This window comes from Engystomops pustulosus, chromosome 8 (genome assembly GCF_040894005.1).
Source record: "Engystomops pustulosus chromosome 8, aEngPut4.maternal, whole genome shotgun sequence".
Lineage (NCBI taxonomy): Eukaryota > Metazoa > Chordata > Amphibia > Anura > Leptodactylidae > Engystomops > Engystomops pustulosus.
The window spans coordinates 126,956,491-126,976,034 of record NC_092418.1 but is presented as its reverse complement, the minus strand read 5'-3'; the positions used below and the strand labels follow the sequence as shown (position 1 = coordinate 126,976,034).

General features: G+C 48.3%; 1 protein-coding gene across 21 annotated transcripts in view; it reads right to left on the bottom strand.

Moving 5' to 3' along the window:
* The window catches only part of NEB (nebulin), a 197,437-nt gene that overhangs the window by 7,698 nt on the left and 170,195 nt on the right, over positions 1–19,544 (bottom strand). For 14 of the 21 annotated variants that reach the window (XM_072122519.1, XM_072122521.1, XM_072122523.1 and 11 more), the window contains 8 exons: positions 7,612–7,722; positions 6,819–6,929; positions 6,181–6,294; positions 5,709–5,813; positions 5,425–5,529; positions 4,739–4,843; positions 3,743–3,835; positions 1,881–1,973 (listed from right to left, as the gene is read on the bottom strand). In XM_072122519.1, the coding sequence (XP_071978620.1) occupies positions 1,881–1,973; positions 3,743–3,835; positions 4,739–4,843; positions 5,425–5,529; positions 5,709–5,813; positions 6,181–6,294; positions 6,819–6,929; positions 7,612–7,722 (837 nt within the window). The remainder of the gene's footprint in view (positions 1–1,880; positions 1,974–3,742; positions 3,836–4,738; positions 4,844–5,424; positions 5,530–5,708; positions 5,814–6,180; positions 6,295–6,818; positions 6,930–7,611; positions 7,723–19,544) is intronic. The other 7 variants (XM_072122528.1, XM_072122531.1, XM_072122540.1 and 4 more) reach the window with 4 other exon arrangements.

Below are 19,544 nucleotides of genomic sequence, written 5' to 3'. Positions count from 1 at the left end.
TATGCGTGGAAACAGATATCAGAGGTCCAGTCTGCGGATAGGTTATGCTGCGCCTTCCCGGGTTCCGGTACTGGTGCCGGATAGGGAAATCACATGGATATGGAAACTAAATACCAGGTTGGTGCAAGACGCCGGTTTTTGGTTTCCATATCCATGTGATAAGACTGATATTAGACTGATTGAAAATTTGACTTTATTTGTACAATTTCCCTACAGTGAGATTTTATTGCAAATGGTAATGTGGTGTATTGTACTGGATTGTACTACTCAGGGGAGTAAACTTAATTTGGACCCACCCCAGAGTAGTCAACTATACCCACATTACAGGGCTCTATACAATCACAGAGCAGATCACAGGAAAATTATCTAACTATCTATCTATCTCTCTCTCTATCTCCTATCTATCTCCTATCTATCTCCTATCTCTCTCTCTATCTATCTATCTCCTATCTATCTCCTATCTATCTCCTATCTATCTATCTCCTATCTATCTATCTATCTATCTATCTCCTATCTATCTCCTATCTCCTATCTATCTATCTATCTCCTATCTATCTCCTATCTATCTATCTATCTCCTATCTATCTATCTCCTATCTATCTATCTCCTATCTATCTATCTCCTATCTATCTATCTCCTATCTATCTATCTATCTCCTATCTATCTATCTCCTATCTATCTCCTATCTATCTATCTCCTATCTATCTATCTCCTATCTATCTATCTCCTATCTATCCTATCTATCCTATCTATCCTATATATCTATCTATCTATCTATCTATCTATCTATCTATCTATCTATCTATCTCCTATCTATCTCCTATCTATCCATCTATGCCCTATCTATCCATCTATGCCCTATCTATCCATCTATGCCCTATCTATCTATCTATCTATCTATCTATGTCCTATCTATGTCCTATCTATCCATCTATGCCCTATCTATCCATCTATGTCCTATCTATCTATCTATCTATCTATCTATCTATCTATCTATCTATCTATGTCCTATCTATCTATGTCCTATCTATCTATCTCCTATCTATCTATGTCCTATCTATCTATCTATCTATCTCCTATCTATCTATCCATCTATGTCCTATCTATCCATCTATGTCCTATCTATCCAATCATCCATCTATCTTTACTATTTTATCCACACTAACATGTAGTAATCAAACAATAATAATAACAGTAATATCTTGTATTGTACAAGTTTCAGACAATAGTAAAGTATTAATGTAGTATCAAAAATGGTTAAAAGCAAATCATTTTACAAAGAAGTAAAAATAGAAGGAGTAGAAATGGGAGGAGGAGAAATGGGAGTAGGGATAGGGGGAGGAGTAGGGATAGGAGGAGGAGTAGGGATGGGAGGAGGAGAAATGGGAGGAGTAGGGATAGAGGGAGGAGTAGGGATAGGAGGAGGAGTAGGGATGGGAGGAGGAGAAATGGGAGGAGTAGGGATAGGGGGAGGAGTAGGGATAGGAGGAGGAGTAGGGATAGGAGGAGGAGTAGGGATAGGGGGAGGAGTAGGGATAGGGGGAGGAGTAGGGATAGGAGGAGGAGTAGGGATAGGAGGAGGAGTAGGGATAGGAGGAGGAGGAATAGGAGGAGTAGGGATAGGAGGAGGAGCAGGAATAGGAGGAGGAGTAGGAATAGGAGGAGTGGAGTAGTAGAGCGGCTGTTACATTAGTTACTACATTAATATTTGGTTAAAAGTCGAGTAGATGTAATAATCCCCCCACACACAGTGAGACATTTCTGTCATGAGGATTAATACTGAGGACATTAGGAGGGAAGTAAAGGAGCATTTAGTAAAGGAAGAAGAAGACGCGGTCAGACACAACGACTGAGGAAGAAAAGATAATATCAGCCACTACCGAGCTGATGTTCTTCTGCGTCTCCTTCACTCGTTTGACTTCTGGCAGATCAGGGATCGGCGTTCCTTTCCCAATACTCTCCTTGTATTTTATCTATGAGTTTACACAATGGAAAGACAAAGAAACGGTGGACATTTAGCACGTTGGACAGTCCCATACATGACTGCATGTATGATCTTACACAGATGGACAATAATGCGTCTCTAACATTGAAGTCTACTTAGTGCTTGATTTAGGGGTCTGACAACCAATCATATTCATGATACAAAGCTGTGAACGTTGTTTTCAGTAGCATCATTTACAAGTTTACCATCTTGGTTGAGCTAAAGTAATATCATTACAAAAAAACTTGTTATTTCTAATCAAATTACCTAATCAGTTCATTTATCCCTTAAAGGGGTATTTTCATCTGGGCGTTCACATTTCATTTAATTCATATTCCATATATACAGTATATATTTCTTCAGTTGGATGTTATTTTAAAAAAAAGTGAAGATAATTTCCCATAAATGTGGCCATGTTTCCCTTAGAAATGAGATTGATTTCCTTAGATACGACCACCACTAGGGTGGGGTCTTATCCAAGGACAATAATCTAATTTCTAAGGGGCAACATGGCCACATTACTGGGACATTATCATCACACTGGTACATCCAATGTAAGAAATGTATACAGAAGATTAATTAAAGTAAATGTGTATGACCCAATGGGAATGCCCCTTTAACTTTTTTTTGGAAATGGTTGAAAACAAGCCAGGATCGGGATAGTATTCAAGGGCCGTTCCACTACAGCTCCCAAGTCTCAACACAATTGGGATCACTCAAGCCAATCCAGGAGGAGCAACCCAATCTCACTTCTCCCCATTTCTGGCTCATTTGTATTTTTTAATTTTTACATTTTTTGGCATGGGAGCTTGTTCAAATTTCATGCTTTAAGAACTAATGTTATGCATCGCTGGGAAAACTCACGTCTCCATTTCAGGTGTCCATTATGGAAGAGTGGAAAGAAAATATTGTTGGGGCACTGAATCCATTAGTTCCCATTAAAGGGGCAACCTGGGCTTTTAAAAAAATGTATATGAGGGGCTAAAAATCTGATATCACCCCCTCCAGCACATCTGTTCACCTGCGGTGGTGCCCGTCCCTACAGGTCTTTGTTTACAGAGGACGGCGCTCACATCCCGACCACTGCCACGTTCTGCTACACCATCAGTTACAATGTGAAGCAGGCGCGTGGCCGTGGTCGGAATGGGAGGAAACCAACAGACGCCTGGCAGTGATGGGCGGAGTCACGGGTGAACGGGAGCAACGAAGGCGAGTATAACATTCTAATAGTTTTTTCCAGCCCCCCTCCAAGCATTGCCTAAAATTTAAGAAAAGCCCGGACAACTCCTTACAAGTTACATTCATAAAAAATAACATGACAGACTGTACAACGCGATGGGAACTGATGGGAAACACAGGGGTTTACTATCAGTATTTGGATTCCATTTACAGACACCTAAAACGGAGACATAAACTGATCTGTGATGTATCCTGTAGCAATGATAACGTCATAGAAATTGTTACGGTTATGTCATAGTTATGGTAATGGAGTTATAGGCGGTTAGAATACAGAATCCTAACGCTGCTCATTGTGTTACTTAAAATGTCATAATAAAATTACGGTAACGTTAATTGTAGTTACATTTTAAAATTTCAAATTATTTAAAAGTTTTTTTTTAGTATTTTTTATTTCATTTTATTTTTACTTAAACAAGTTCCTTAGTTAAATGATTGAGTGAAGACTAGAGAGAGCGTGTTAGACCCTGAGCCGGAGTGTAAGTCAGCGCTGAGGCTCCTAGGGCTTGGAAAGGTTTGTACCGTGCTAATGGCATCCTGAGTTTTCTTAATCCTCTCCATTTCTGGGGTGTGACCAACAGATGTTCCTGTTCCAATTTCTTCTTTATATTGAATCTTAATAGTCGAAATCAAGACGAAAGGTTAACAACACCACATAACCTATTTTTGGATTTATGGCTTGTACTGAGCATGTCCATGTTTATTCTGGATTTGGAAATATATTTAAATATAGAAATATTATGGGGGATTTATCATTGTATGACAGAATACTCATGTACAAGCTGTGATATAGTTACAACTCCTAGCGCAGGGCTGGGGATTGTGAGTGCGGAGGGGTCTGTGCTGTACCATAGGCCAGGGGTGGAGGATGCCCCTCACCTGCGCACCGGCTATAGCCTGTTCCATGCACAATAGTGCAATTATATTATTATACATTATAGCCTTCTATAGCATGACAGTGCTCCCCTCCCCCCGCCAGATATATCAAGAGGTGGGAGGCTTTTCCTAAACCCAGTGCTGCCCAGGGATGGAGCCGAGATCCCGCACTGACACACGGATCGCCCCCCACCCCCCCCCCCACCCCCCCGATAACTCTGTCCTTATACATTTCATTATTGGTCAATTAAGTTTATCTGCTAATCGGTCAATTTGTTATTCCATCTTGAAGGCCAATTTGGATTCTGGAAGTTTCTTCAGATTTTTTTTCTTAACTCTTACATGAAAATATGTGTCACATGACAGAAAAACTGATGATTTACTAGGACAACAATAATGACACAAAAATCGACACATTCAAAAACACAATCTGGACAAAAGACAATTTTGATCAGACCCCACAAATATAGAAAGCGGATCTAACTCATCCATTGGACATGGAAAGCAGCAGCTGAGGAGATGAGTGGCCGTTATCTGGTTAGCTCGCTATATGTCGGACTATGTTAGGATAGATTTCTTCTACAATTCTATGGGATTATTTGTGTTAGAACTTTATGAAAAAGGAATCTTAAAATTCTATACCGAGCTGAAATTCTTTTGATTCTCTTTAACACGCAGAATTTCTGGCGTGTCTTTAACCACTGTGACTTTTCCTTTAATTTGTTTAAGATCCCCTTGGTACTGAAGCTATAAGAAAAGAGTAGACATTGCATTAAGGGTCATATGGAAAAAATCTAGAAATGTGAGTAGATAAATCATTGAATCGGCTAATTCATGATGATCGAGATCAAAATCAGGACACAGATACAGACTTTAACGGAATACTGTCATTGCATTACTCATTATAATGCAATAAATAGGACATCAATGTGTTTAAAAGTCGGAACAATATGAAATTAACATAAATGTAGAACATGGAGTTGACGTTGGACCACATGTCAAAGGCACAGATGACAATCTTGCACAGAATTTTTGCAAAATTGAAACTAAAAAATGTCAAAACTTCTTGGTCGGTGATTCCTGACATTACTGATTATTAGAGCACCACATTCACTTCATTAACTTATATATATCACATTTGAATAATGAATATAGTCAATTTTCAGACTTTTTTGTACTCATTTTCTTGTCTGAATGTCAATGGGGGTCCAACTATTGGGAGCACCAAAATTGTAAAGTTTTTAATTTTCCCTTTCTATTGTCTTGGAGTAAATGATGTACTAAATGTAGAGCAATGGAAAGGAACAGGATATTTTTCATAGACTTACAGTACTGAAGTTCTTCTGGTTTTCGCGAACTCTCTGCATTTCCGGGGTGTCTATGACGGGTACGTAATAAGACATCGTTCTCTCTGCTTCCTCTTTGTATTTTTTCTGTTATGTAAAAATGTACAACATTTACGTTTCATAGAAAATTTCCAGTATTTAAATTTATTGAAAACTTCTTACATTAGAAAAATAAATGAGAAACTGTAAAATTTGTACACGTCTTAGATAAAAATGTGTACGTCATACTACATAAAATAAATGAGAAGAATGAAGCATGTCATCACCTGGCTAGAAAGGTTTTTGACTTGTTGAGCATGGATGATCTCTGGGGTGTCCACAACAGTTGTGTAATTCGCCTTATCCATTTCGGCAGATTGCTTGTATTTCACCTGTAGAAAGATAAATGCAATAAATTTAGCGCGTTTCTCTTCACTAATACAAGAATTGACACTAAAGGTCTATGTTGTTTAGGACAACAGGGGAGAAACGTCTGATTGCTGGGACCCCCCCCCCCCGTGATTGTCAGAACGAGGGTCCATACGTCCTCCACAGCTTCCCCAATAGTTCATAGGAATTCTGGAATTACCTCCCACATAAGCCGCAAGGAAAGTCCATAGAAATCAAACAATTGACTTTTGTGAGACTTTCACGATGGCTTTCAGGACCGGATGGGTCCGAAAATACAAGTCTTTATAGTTCAGCTTAAGGGACCTGATAAATAAAACCCCTTTAGTTGTCGTAGGACATGTGCTTTACCTGGCTGGCGATATCGGTCGCATTCTTTGCTCTCACAAAGTCTGGTGTTTCCAGGGCCAGTGTGGACAGACCTCTTCCTTTGATCTCCAATTCCAGAGTCTTTTTATATTCTTTCTGTTATGAAAAGTAAAAAAATCATCTAAATAAGTTCTAAATAAACTCAGACATCGAAAAACTTTCCAGAAAAACGCGCAGATTTTCAATGACGGATTTGAGCTTCACCAACTCACTAGACCTTATTCCATGCAATTTATGTATTTATGTAGAAAGGTCCCAAAGATGTTTGGATCTTGTACAGCTTTGGAAATAAATGTGGGTCTGATACAGTCATCTAACATGTCTCCGACTCATGCGAGTCCGACCTCTGATACCTCATCCTCTCTCAAGAACATGGCTCCCATTCACCCTAATTGAAGCAGTGAGATGTATGCGCGACCTGCGCTCCATCACATAGGAAGAACGGATTCTCATGATCGGTGATGGGTCTCAGCAGTCCCATCATCCACCGATCAGACTGCCCCCCCCCCCCCCATCCTGTGGATAGAGGGTAACAATTAAACATAGAACAAACATAAAAACACTTTTGGTTTCTATGTTAATCCAATTAAAATCAGAAAACCTACAACCCCAATCATCACCTCATTTAATATTTGAGTTGCATTCTTGGCTCTTATCAGCTCAGGGGTCTCTTCCAGCACCGTGAGGCCTCGTCCTTTGATTGTATCATCCAAGTCCTTCCTGTATTCTTTCTAAACAGTTAATGCAAAAAAAAAAAACTTTACCCTCAGCCAAAAAGTTTCCAAAATTTTTTCCAAGAATACAAACAAACAAACAGAAAATGTAACAAGGAACGACATACACAGTAGACGTCTACCATCAGGTTACGTTGACTCTATACTACAGGATTTAGTTAATCGTTTCATTTTATTATGCAAAATATAAGATAATTGTCAAGATTAAAGGGAATGTGTCGCCGTTTTTTTTAAACCAGTTGACAAAATAATTTTTTTTTTTTCAATTTGTGTTCTTTTAAGATTTTCTATTTTCTCTCAGTAACTACGGGGGCGGCCATCTTGTAATCTTGTAACAGTAATTAGTGAGATGATCTATAGAAGCCGCACTTGTCTGGAGGAGAGTTTTCACAGTGAGGTCAATTTATAAATACTTTATATTGGATATTGACCTTTACAATTTGTTAACACATGGAAATAATATTGTAATTTTTTGGTGACACCTTCCCTTTAAGTGAATAAAGTTAATGAGTATGAAGTGATATTTAGAACGAATTACCTATAGAAATAAAAGCACAACGACTCCATAAAACAGATATTCAACACACAGTAACACAATACAGAGGACAAGAACATGAAGAGTCGAGAGGTAGTGGTTATTAGTGGAATTATTCGGATGAGAGGATTGAGTAGATGCTACCTCGCTGGCTATTTTTGTAGCATATCTGACATGTAACAAAGACGGCGTAACCTCCAAACCAGTAAGGTTTCTGCCCTTAATACATTCGTCCAAGTCTTTCTTATATTCTTTCTGATGAAGGCAGGAAGAAAAATATGACATTTGTATCATCTCTACACGTCTACCGATAGTCTAAGAGCTTCAGATTTGTTACAAGCGTTAATGTTTTATGATTTTATATTGTATAATATATTATTAGAGATGAGCAGACCTGATTCGGGTTGGGTTCGGCCAGCTGACCCAGGCATATTGATGGCAAATTGACGGATAGCAGTAAGCCATGGCTATGATTGGTGGAGGACACCCCCAGCAAATAATAGCTAGAGGTGTCAGTATGAAGGATCGGCTGTCCGTCAGTCCGGCAATACGTCTAGTCAGCCGGCTGAACCTGACAACCGTATCCCCTCATCTCTAACTCTAAGTTTTTATTGTGATGTATAACAGGCTTTGTTATCAGTGGAGGATTCTGTGATGGTCGGACTATCCCACACAGATAGCTCAATGCTGACTCCGGTTTTATATGACCGTGTTATTCTCTGTCTAGTGGTCAGAGCAGGTTACTGCAGATCATTTAAAGGGGAGCTAAGCTGCAGTAACTCGATTCAGCCACTGCACTGAGAACAGCGCTGTCTGATGCCTGTTCCATTCTCTGTTTATCAAATGCTGAAATCATTTCTACACTCAAGGACACCCAGTTTGATATACAGGACCTATCCGTGGGATAGGTCATCAAAATTTTTAGGGCACTTTTAGTTGACAAATCTTAGTGGGAAATGATGCGACATAAGATGTGCACATACAAATGTTGGTGTAAAGTAAACAAAAATTGGCTATAGATCAGTGATGGCGAACCTATGGCACGGGTGCCGGAGGTGGCACTCAGGCCATCACCAGAGATGACTCCAGGTAACTTCCTGCAGTCCCAGACAGCCCAGGACTTGCTGTGCACAGAGCTATTATAAAGTGACAGCTGTACCTGGGACTATTTTCTGCTTTATCGGTGCCTCAGGTGCTGGTATCAATGAAAACTGTGACAGAGAAGGGAGTATAAATCACTAATTACATTTCTGTGTTGGCACTTTGCGATAAATAAGCGGGTCTTTGTTGTAGTTTGGGCACTCGGTCTCTAAAAGGTTCGCCATCACTGCTATAGATGATTCGAATCCACCATCCAGTATGAGCCATTTTGATAATTTTGATAAATCTTTCGACTATCTGGTTAAAAGTGATGTTTGCATCTTCTGTATTATATGACGTATTCACAGAAGAGGTGCCAGTCCTACCTCGGGGACCCGCACCAGGAACGGTGGTCTGCGATTACAATTCACGTGGTCAGGTTGAATGGAGAGTTTGCCATTCTACATTCATGTCTATGGGAGCAGCGAGTCTGCGGGGGATTAGTATCAGGCGCTGGAGCATTGTCCGTCTAAGCGTAATGTTAGCTGTGCCCCTTAGTTCATGTCAGATACCTGGCACAGGCTATAGCTAATGCACTGGTGCAGGAGATCTCCACCACTCAGATACCTGGCACAGGCTATAGCTAATGCACTGGTGCAGGAGATCCCCACCACTCAGATACCTGGCACAGGCTATAGCTAATGCACTGGTGCAGGAGATCCCCACCACTCAGATACCTGGCACAGGCTATAGCTAATGCACTGGTGCAGGGGATCCCCACCACTCACAAGCCGGGCACAGGCTATAGCTAATGCACTGGTGCAGGAGATCCCCACCACTCAGATACCTGGCACAGGCTATAGCTAATGCACTGGTGCAGGAGATCCCCACCACTCAGATACCTGGCACAGGCTATAGCTAATGCACTGGTGCAGGAGATCCCCACCACTCAGATACCTGGCACAGGCTATAGCTAATGTACTGGTGCAGGGGATCCCCACCACTCAGATACCTGGCACAGGCTATAGCTAATGCACTGGTGCAGGGGATCCCCACCACTCAGATACCTGGCACAGGCTATAGCTAATGCACTGGTGCAGGGGATCCCCACCACTCAGAAGCCTGGCACAGGCTATAGCTAATGCACTGGTGCAGGAGATCCCCACCACTCAGATACCTGGCACAGGCTATAGCTAATGCACTGGTGCAGGGGATCCCCACCACTCAGATACCTGGCACAGGCTATAGCTAATGCACTGGTGCAGGGGATCCCCACCACTCAGAAGCCTGGCACAGGCTATAGCTAATGCACTGGTGCAGGAGATCCCCACCACTCAGATACCTGGCACAGGCTATAGCTAATGCACTGGTGCAGGGGATCCCCACCACTCAGATACCTGGCACAGGCTATAGCTAATGCACTGGTGCAGGGGATCCCCACCACTCACAAGCCGGGCACAGGCTATAGCTAATGCACTGGTGCAGGAGATCCCCACCACTCAGATACCTGGCACAGGCTATAGCTAATGCACTGGTGCCGGAGATCCCCACCACTCAGATACCTGGCACAGGCTATAGCTAATGCACTGGTGCAGGAGATCCCCACCACTCAGAAGCCTGGCACAGGCTATAGCTAATGCACTAGTGCAGGGGATCCCCACCACTCAGATACCTGGCACAGGCTATAGCTAATGCACTGGTGCAGGAGATCCCCACCACTCAGATACCTGGCACAGGCTATAGCTAATGCACTGGTGCAGGAGATCCCCACCACTCAGAAGCCTGGCACAGGCTATAGCTAATGCACTGGTGCAGGAGATCCCCACCACTCAGATACCTGGCACAGGCTATAGCTAATGCACTGGTGCAGGGGATCCCCACCACTCAGAAGCCTGGCACAGGCTATAGCTAATGCACTGGTGCAGGAGATCCCCACCACTCAGATACCTGGCACAGGCTATAGCTAATGCACTGGTGCAGGGGATCCCCACCACTCACAAGCCGGGCACAGGCTATAGCTAATGCACTGGTGCAGGAGATCCCCACCACTCAGAAGCCTGGCACAGGCTATAGCTAATGCACTGGTGCCGGAGATCCCCACCACTCAGATACCTGGCACAGGCTATAGCTAATGCACTGGTGCAGGGGATCCCCACCACTCAGATACCTGGCACAGGCTATAGCTAATGCACTGGTGCAGGAGATCCCCACCACTCAGATACCTGGCACAGGCTATAGCTAATGCACTGGTGCAGGAGATCCCCACCACTCAGATACCTGGCACAGGCTATAGCTAATGCACTGGTGCAGGGGATCCCCACCACTCACAAGCCGGGCACAGGCTATAGCTAATGCACTGGTGCAGGAGATCCCCACCACTCAGAAGCCGGGCACAGGCTATAGCTAATGCACTGGTGCCGGAGATCCCCACCACTCAGATACCTGGCACAGGCTATAGCTAATGCACTGGTGCAGGAGATCCCCACCACTCAGATACCTGGCACAGGCTATAGCTAATGCACTGGTGCAGGAGATCCCCACCACTCAGATACCTGGCACAGGCTATAGCTAATGCACTGGTGCAGGGGATCCCCACCACTCACAAGCCGGGCACAGGCTATAGCTAATGCACTGGTGCAGGAGATCCCCACCACTCAGAAGCCTGGCACAGGCTATAGCTAATGCACTGGTGCCGGAGATCCCCACCACTCAGATACCTGGCACAGGCTATAGCTAATGCACTGGTGCAGGGGATCCCCACCACTCAGATACCTGGCACAGGCTATAGCTAATGCACTGGTGCAGGAGATCCCCACCACTCAGATACCTGGCACAGGCTATAGCTAATGCACTGGTGCAGGGGATCCCCACCACTCAGATACCTGGCACAGGCTATAGCTAATGCACTGGTGCAGGAGATCCCCACCACTCAGATACCTGTCACAGGCTATAGCTAATGCACTGGTGCAGGAGATCCCCACCACTCAGATACCTGGCACAGGCTATAGCTAATGCACTGGTGCAGGGGATCCCCACCACTCAGATACCTGGCACAGGCTATAGCTAATGCACTGGTGCAGGAGATCCCCACCACTCAGATACCTGGCACAGGCTATAGCTAATGCACTGGTGCAGGGGATCCCCACCACTCAGATACCTGGCACAGGCTATAGCTAATGCACTGGTGCAGGAGATCCCCACCACTCAGAAGCCTGGCACAGGCTATAGCTAATGCACTGGTGCAGGAGATCCCCACCACTCAGATGCCTGGCACAGGCTGTAGCTAATGCACTGGTGCAGGAGATCCCCACCACTCAGATACCTGGCACAGGCTATAGCTAATGCACTGGTGCAGGAGATCCCCACCACTCAGATAACTGGCACAGGCTATAGCTAATGCACTGGTGCAGGAGATCCCCACCACTCAGAAGCCTGGCACAGGCTATAGCTAATGCACTGCTGCAGGAGATCCCCACCACTCAGAAGCCTGGCACAGGCTATAGCTAATGCACTGGTGCAGGGGATCCCCACCACTCAGAAGCCTGGCACAGGCTATAGCTAATGCACTGGTGCAGGAGATCCCCACAACTCAGAAGCCTGGCAAAGGCTATAGCTAATGCACTGGTGCAGGAGATCCCCACCACTCAGATACCTGGCACAGGCTATAGCTAATGCACTGGTGCAGGAGATCCCCACCACTCAGATACCTGGCACAGGCTATAGCTAATGCACTGGTGCAGGAGATCCCCACCACTCAGATACCTGGCACAGGCTATAGCTAATGCACTGGTGCAGGGGATCCCCACCACTCACAAGCCGGGCACAGGCTATAGCTAATGCACTGGTGCAGGAGATCCCCACCACTCAGAAGCCTGGCACAGGCTATAGCTAATGCACTGGTGCCGGAGATCCCCACCACTCAGATACCTGGCACAGGCTATAGCTAATGCACTGGTGCAGGGGATCCCCACCACTCAGATACCTGGCACAGGCTATAGCTAATGCACTGGTGCAGGAGATCCCCACCACTCAGATACCTGGCACAGGCTATAGCTAATGCACTGGTGCAGGAGATCCCCACCACTCAGATACCTGGCACAGGCTATAGCTAATGCACTGGTGCAGGGGATCCCCACCACTCAGATACCTGGCACAGGCTATAGCTAATGCACTGGTGCAGGAGATCCCCACCACTCAGATACCTGGCACAGGCTATAGCTAATGCACTGGTGCAGGAGATCCCCACCACTCAGAAGCCTGGCACAGACTATAGCTAATGCACTGGTGCAGGAGATCCCCACCACTCAGATACCTGGCACAGGCTATAGCTAATGCACTGGTGCAGGAGATCCCCACCACTCAGATACCTGGCACAGGCTATAGCTAATGCACTGGTGCAGGAGATCCCCACCACTCAGAAGCCTGGCACAGGCTATAGCTAATGCACTGGTGCAGGGGATCCCCACCACTCAGAAGCCTGGCACAGGCTATAGCTAATGCACTGGTGCAGGAGATCCCCACAACTCAGAAGCCTGGCAAAGGCTATAGCTAATGCACTGGTGCAGGAGATCCCCACAACTCAGAAGCCTGGCAAAGGCTATAGCTAATGCACTGGTGCAGGGGATCCCCACCACTCAGAAGCCTGGCACAGGCTGTAGCTAATGCACTGGTGCAGGGGATCCCCACCACTCAGATACCTGGCACAGGCTATAGCTAATGCACTGGTGCAGGAGATCCCCACCACACAGATACCTGGCACAGGCTATAGCTAATGCACTGGTGCAGGAGATCCCCACCACTCAGAAGCCTGGCACAGGCTATAGCTAATGCACTGGTGCAGGGGATCCCCACCACTCAGATACCTGGCACAGGCTATAGCTAATGCACTGGTGCAGGAGATCCCCACCACTCAGATACCTGGCACAGGCTATAGCTAATGCACTGGTGCAGGAGATCCCCACCACTCAGATACCTGGCACAGGCTATAGCTAATGCACTGGTGCAGGAGATCCCCACCACTCAGAAGCCTGGCACAAGCTATAGCTAATGCACTGGTGCAGGAGATCCCCACCACTCAGAAGCCTGGCACAGGCTATAGCTAATGCACTGGTGCAGGAGATCCCCACCACTCAGAAGCCTGGCACAGGCTATAGCTAATGCACTGGTGCAGGAGATCCCCACCACTCAGAAGCCTGGCACAGGCTATAGCTAATGCACTGGTGCAGGGGATCCCCACCACTCAGATACCTGGCACAGGCTATAGCTAATGCACTGGTGCAGGAGATCCCCACCACTCAGAAGCCTGGCACAGGCTATAGCTAATGCACTGGTGCAGGGGATCCCCACCACTCAGAAGACTGGCACAGGCTATAGCTAATGCACTGGTGCAGGAGATCCCCACCACTCAGATACCTGGCACAGGCTATAGCTAATGCACTGGTGCAGGAGATCCCCACCACTCAGAAGCCTGGCACAGGCTATAGCTAATGCACTGGTACAGGAGATCCCCACCACTCAGAAGCCTGGCACAGGCTATAGCTAATGCACTGGTGCAGGGGATCCCCACCACTCAGATACCTGGCACAGGCTATAGCTAATGCACTGGTGCAGGAGATCCCCACCACTCACAAGCCTGGCACAGGCTATAGCTAATGCACTGGTGCAGGGGATCCCCCCCACTCAGATACCTGGCACAGGCTATAGCTAATGCACTGGTGCAGGAGATCCCCACCACTCAGAAGCCTGGCACAGGCTATAGCTAATGCACTGGTGCAGGGGATCCCCACCACTCAGAAGCCTGGCACAGGCTATAGCTAATGCACTGGTGCAGGAGATCCCCACCACTCAGAAGCCTGGCACAGGCTATAGCTAATGCACTGGTGCAGGGGATCCCCACCACTCAGAAGCCTGGCACAGGCTATAGCTAATGCACTGGTGCAGGAGATCCCCACCACTCAGAAGCCTGGCACAGGCTATAGCTAATGCACTGGTGCAGGAGATCCCCACCACTCAGAAGCCTGGCACAGGCTATAGCTAATGCACTGGTGCAGGAGATCCCCACCACTCAGAAGCCTGGCACAGGCTATAGCTAATGCACTGGTGCAGGGGATCCCCACCACTCAGATACCTGGCACAGGCTATATCTAATGCACTGGTGCAGGAGATCCCCACCACTCAGAAGCCTGGCACAGGCTATAGCTAATGCACTGGTGCAGGGGATCCCCACCACTCAGATACCTGGCACAGGCTATAGCTAATGCACTGGTGCAGGAGATCCCCACCACTCAGAAGCCTGGCACAGGCTATAGCTAATGCACTGGTGCAGGAGATCCCCACCACTCAGATACCTGGCACAGGCTGTAGCTAATGCACTGGTGCAGGAGATCCCCACCACTCAGATACCTGGCACAGGCTATAGCTAATGCACTGGTGCAGGAGATCCCCACCACACAGATACCTGGCACAGGCTTTAGCTAATGCACTGGTGCAGGAGATCCCCACCACTCAGAAGCCTGGCACAGGCTATAGCTAATGCACTGGTGCAGGAGATCCCCACCACTCAGATACCTGGCACAGGCTATAGCTAATGCACTGGTGCAGGAGATCCCCACCACTCAGATACCTGGCACAGGCTATAGCTAATGCACTGGTGCAGGAGATCCCCACAACTCAGATACCTGGCACAGGCTATAGCTAATGCACTGGTGCAGGAGATCCCCACCACTCAGATACCTGGCACAGGCTATAGCTAATGCACTGGTGCAGGAGATCCCCACCACTCAGATACCTGGCACAGGCTATAGCTAATGCACTGGTGCAGGAGATCCCCACCACTCAGAAGCCTGGCACAGGCTGTAGCTAATGCACTGGTGCAGGGGATCCCCACCACTCAGATACCTGGCACAGGCTATAGCTAATGCACTGGTGCAGGAGATCCCCACCACTCAGATACCTGGCACAGGCTATAGCTAATGCACTGGTGCAGGAGATCCCCACCACTCAGAAGCCTGGCACAGGCTGTAGCTAATGCACTGGTGCAGGGGATCCCCACCACTCAGATACCTGGCACAGGCTATAGCTAATGCACTGGTGCAGGAGATCCCCACCACTCAGAAGCCTGGCACAGGCTATAGCTAATGCACTGGTGCAGGAGATCCCCACCACTCAGATACCTGGCACAGGCTATAGCTAATGCACTGGTGCAGGAGATCCCCACCACACAGATACCTGGCACAGGCTATAGCTAATGCACTGGTGCAGGAGATCCCCACCACTCAGAAGCCTGGCACAGGCTATAGCTAATGCACTGGTGCAGGAGATCCCCACCACTCAGATACCTGGCACAGGCTATAGCTAATGCACTGGTGCAGGGGATCCCCACCACTCAGAAGCCTGGCACAGGCTATAGCTAATGCACTGGTGCAGGAGATCCCCACCACTCAGATACCTGGCACAGGCTATAGCTAATGCACTGGTGCAGGAGATCCCCACCACTCAGAAGCCTGGCACAGGCTGTAGCTAATGCACTGGTGCAGGGGATCCCCACCACTCAGATACCTGGCACAGGCTATAGCTAATGCACTGGTGCAGGAGATCCCCACCACTCAGAAGCCTGGCACAAGCTATAGCTAATGCACTGGTGCAGGAGATCCCCACCACTCAGAAGCCTGTCACAGGCTATAGCTAATGCACTGGTGCAGGGGATCCCCACCACTCAGATACCTGGCACAGGCTATAGCTAATGCACTGGTGCAGGAGATCCCCACCACTCAGATACCTGGCACAGGCTATAGCTAATGCACTGGTGCAGGAGATCCCCACCACTCAGATACCTGGCACAGGCTATAGCTAATGCACTGGTGCAGGGGATCCCCACCACTCAGATACCTGGCACAGGCTATAGCTAATGCACTGGTGCAGGGGATCCCCACCACTCAGATACCTGGCACAGGCTATAGCTAATGCACTGGTGCAGGAGATCCCCACCACTCAGATACCTGGCACAGGCTATAGCTAATGCACTGGTGCAGGAGATCCCCACCACTCAGAAGCCTGGAACAAGCTATAGCTAATGCACTGGTGCAGGAGATCCCCACCACACAGATACCTGGCACAGGCTATAGCTAATGCACTGGTGCAGGAGATCCCCACCACTCAGAAGCCTGGCACAAGCTATAGCTAATGCACTGGTGCAGGAGATCCCCACCACTCAGATACCTGGCACAGGCTATAGCTAATGCACTGGTGCAGGAGATCCCCACCACTCAGAAGCCTGGCACAGGCTATAGCTAATGCACTGGTGCAGAAGATCCCCACCACTCAGAAGCCTGGCACAGGCTATAGCTAATGCACTGGTGCAGGGGATCCCCACCACTCAGAAGCCTGGCACAGGCTATAGCTAATGCACTGGTGCAGGGGATCCCCACCACTCAGAAGCCTGGCACAGGCTATAGCTAATGCACTAGTGCAGGGGATCCCCACCACTCAGATACCTGGCACAGGCTATAGCTAATGCACTGGTGCAGGAGATCCCCACCACTCAGATACCTGGCACAGGCTATAGCTAATGCACTGGTGCAGGGGATCCCCACCACTCAGATACCTGGCACAGGCTATAGCTAATGCACTGTTGCAGGGGATCCCCCCACTCAGATACCTGGCACAGGCTATAGCTAATGCACTGGTGCAGGAGATCCCCATCACTCAGAAGCCTGGCACAGGCTATAGCTAATGTACTGGTGCAGGAGATCCCCACCACTCAGATACCTGGCACAGGCTATAGCTAATGCACTGGTGCAGGAGATTCCCACCACTCAGAAGCCTGGCACAGGCCATAGCTAATGCACTGGTGCAGGAGATCCCCACCACTCAGAAGCCTGGCACAGGCTATAGCTAATGCACTGGTGCCGGAGATCCCCACCACTCAGATACCTGGCACAGGCTATAGCTAATGCACTGGTGCAGGAGATCCCCACCACTCAGAAGCCTGGCACAGGCTATAGTTAATGTACTGGTGCAGGAGATCCCCACCACTCAGAAGCCTGGCACAGGCTATAGTTAATGCACTGGTGCAGGAGATCCCCACCACTCAGAAGCCTGGCACAGGCTATAGTTAATGCACTGGTGCAGGGGATCCCCACCACTCAGATACCTGGCACAGGCTATAGCTAATGCACTGGTGCAGGAGATCCCCACCACTCAGATACCTGGCACAGGCTATAGCTAATGCACTGGTGCAGGAGATCCCCACCACTCAGATACCTGGCACAGGCTATAGCTAATGGACTGGTGCAGGGGATCCCCACCACTCAGATACCTGGCACAGGCTATAGCTAATGCACTGGTGCAGGGGATCCCCACCACTCAGATGCCTGGCACAGGCTATAGCTAATGCACTGGTGCAGGAGATCCCCACCACTCAGATTCCTGGCACAGGCTATAGCTAATGCACTGGTGCAGGAGATCCCCACCACTCAGATGCCTGGCACAGGCTATAGCTAATGCACTGGTGCAGGAGATCCCCACCACTCAGATACCTGGCACAGGCTATAGCTAATGCACTGGTGCAGGGGAACCCCACCATTCAGAAGCCTGGCACAGGCTATAGCTAATGCACTGGTGCAGGAGATCCCCACCACTCAGATGCCTGGCACAGGCTATAGCTAATGCACTGGTGCAGGAGATCCCCACCACTCAGAAGCCTGGCACAGGCTATAGCTAATGCACTGGTGCAGGACATCCCCACCACTCAGATACCTGGCACAGGCTATAGCTAATGCACTGGTGCAGGGGATCCCCACCACTCAGAAGCCTGGCACAGGCTATAGCTAATGCACTGGTGCAGGGGATCCCCACCTCTCAGATACCTGGCACAGGCTATAGCTAATGCACTGGTGCAGGACATCCCCACCACTCAGAAGCCTGGCACAGGCTATAGCTAATGCACTGGTGCAGGGGATCCCCACCAATCAGATACCTGGCACAGGCTATAGCTAATGCACTGGTGCAGGGGATCCCCACCACTCAGAAGCCTGGCACAGGCTATAGCTAATGCACTGGTGCAGGAGATCCCCACCACTCAGATACCTGGCACAGGCTATAGCTAATGCACTGGTGCAGGAGATCCCCACCACTCAGAAGCCTGGCACAGGCTATAGCTAATGCACTGGTGCAGGAGATCCCCACCACTCAGATACCTGGCACAGGCTATAGCTAATGCACTGGTGCAGGAGATCCCCACCACTCAGAAGCCTGGCACAGGCTATAGCTAATGCACTGGTGCAGGACATCCCCACCACTCAGAAGCCTGGCACAGGCTGTAGCTAATGCACTGGTGCAGGAGATCCCCACAACTCAGAAGCCTGGCACAGGCTATAGCTAATGCACTGGTGCAGGGGATCCCCACCACTCAGAAGCCTGGCACAGGCTATAGCTAATGCACTGGTGCAGGGGATCCCCACCACTCAGATACCTGGCACAGGCTATAGCTAATGCACTGGTGCAGGGGATCCCCACCACTCAGAAGCCTGTCACAGGCTATAGCTAATGCACTGGTGCAGGAGATCCCCACCACTCAGAAGCCTGGCACAGGCTATAGCTAATGCACTAGTGCAGGAGATCCCCACCACTCAGAAGCCTGGCACAGGCTATAGCTAATGCACTGGTGCAGGAGATCCCCACCACTCAGATACCTGGCACAGGCTATAGCTAATGCACTGGTGCAGGAGATCCCCACCACTCAGAAGCCTGGCACAGGCTATAGCTAATGCACTGGTGAAGGAGATTCCCACCACTCAGATACCTGGCACAGGCTATAGCTAATGCACTGGTGCAGGGGATCCCCACCACTCAGATACCTGGCACAGGCCATAGCTAATGCACTGGTGCAGGATATCCCCACCACTCAGATGCCTGGCACAGGCTATAGCTAATGCACTGGTGCAGGGGATCCCCACCACTCAGAAGCCTGGCACAGGCTATAGCTAATGCACTGGTGC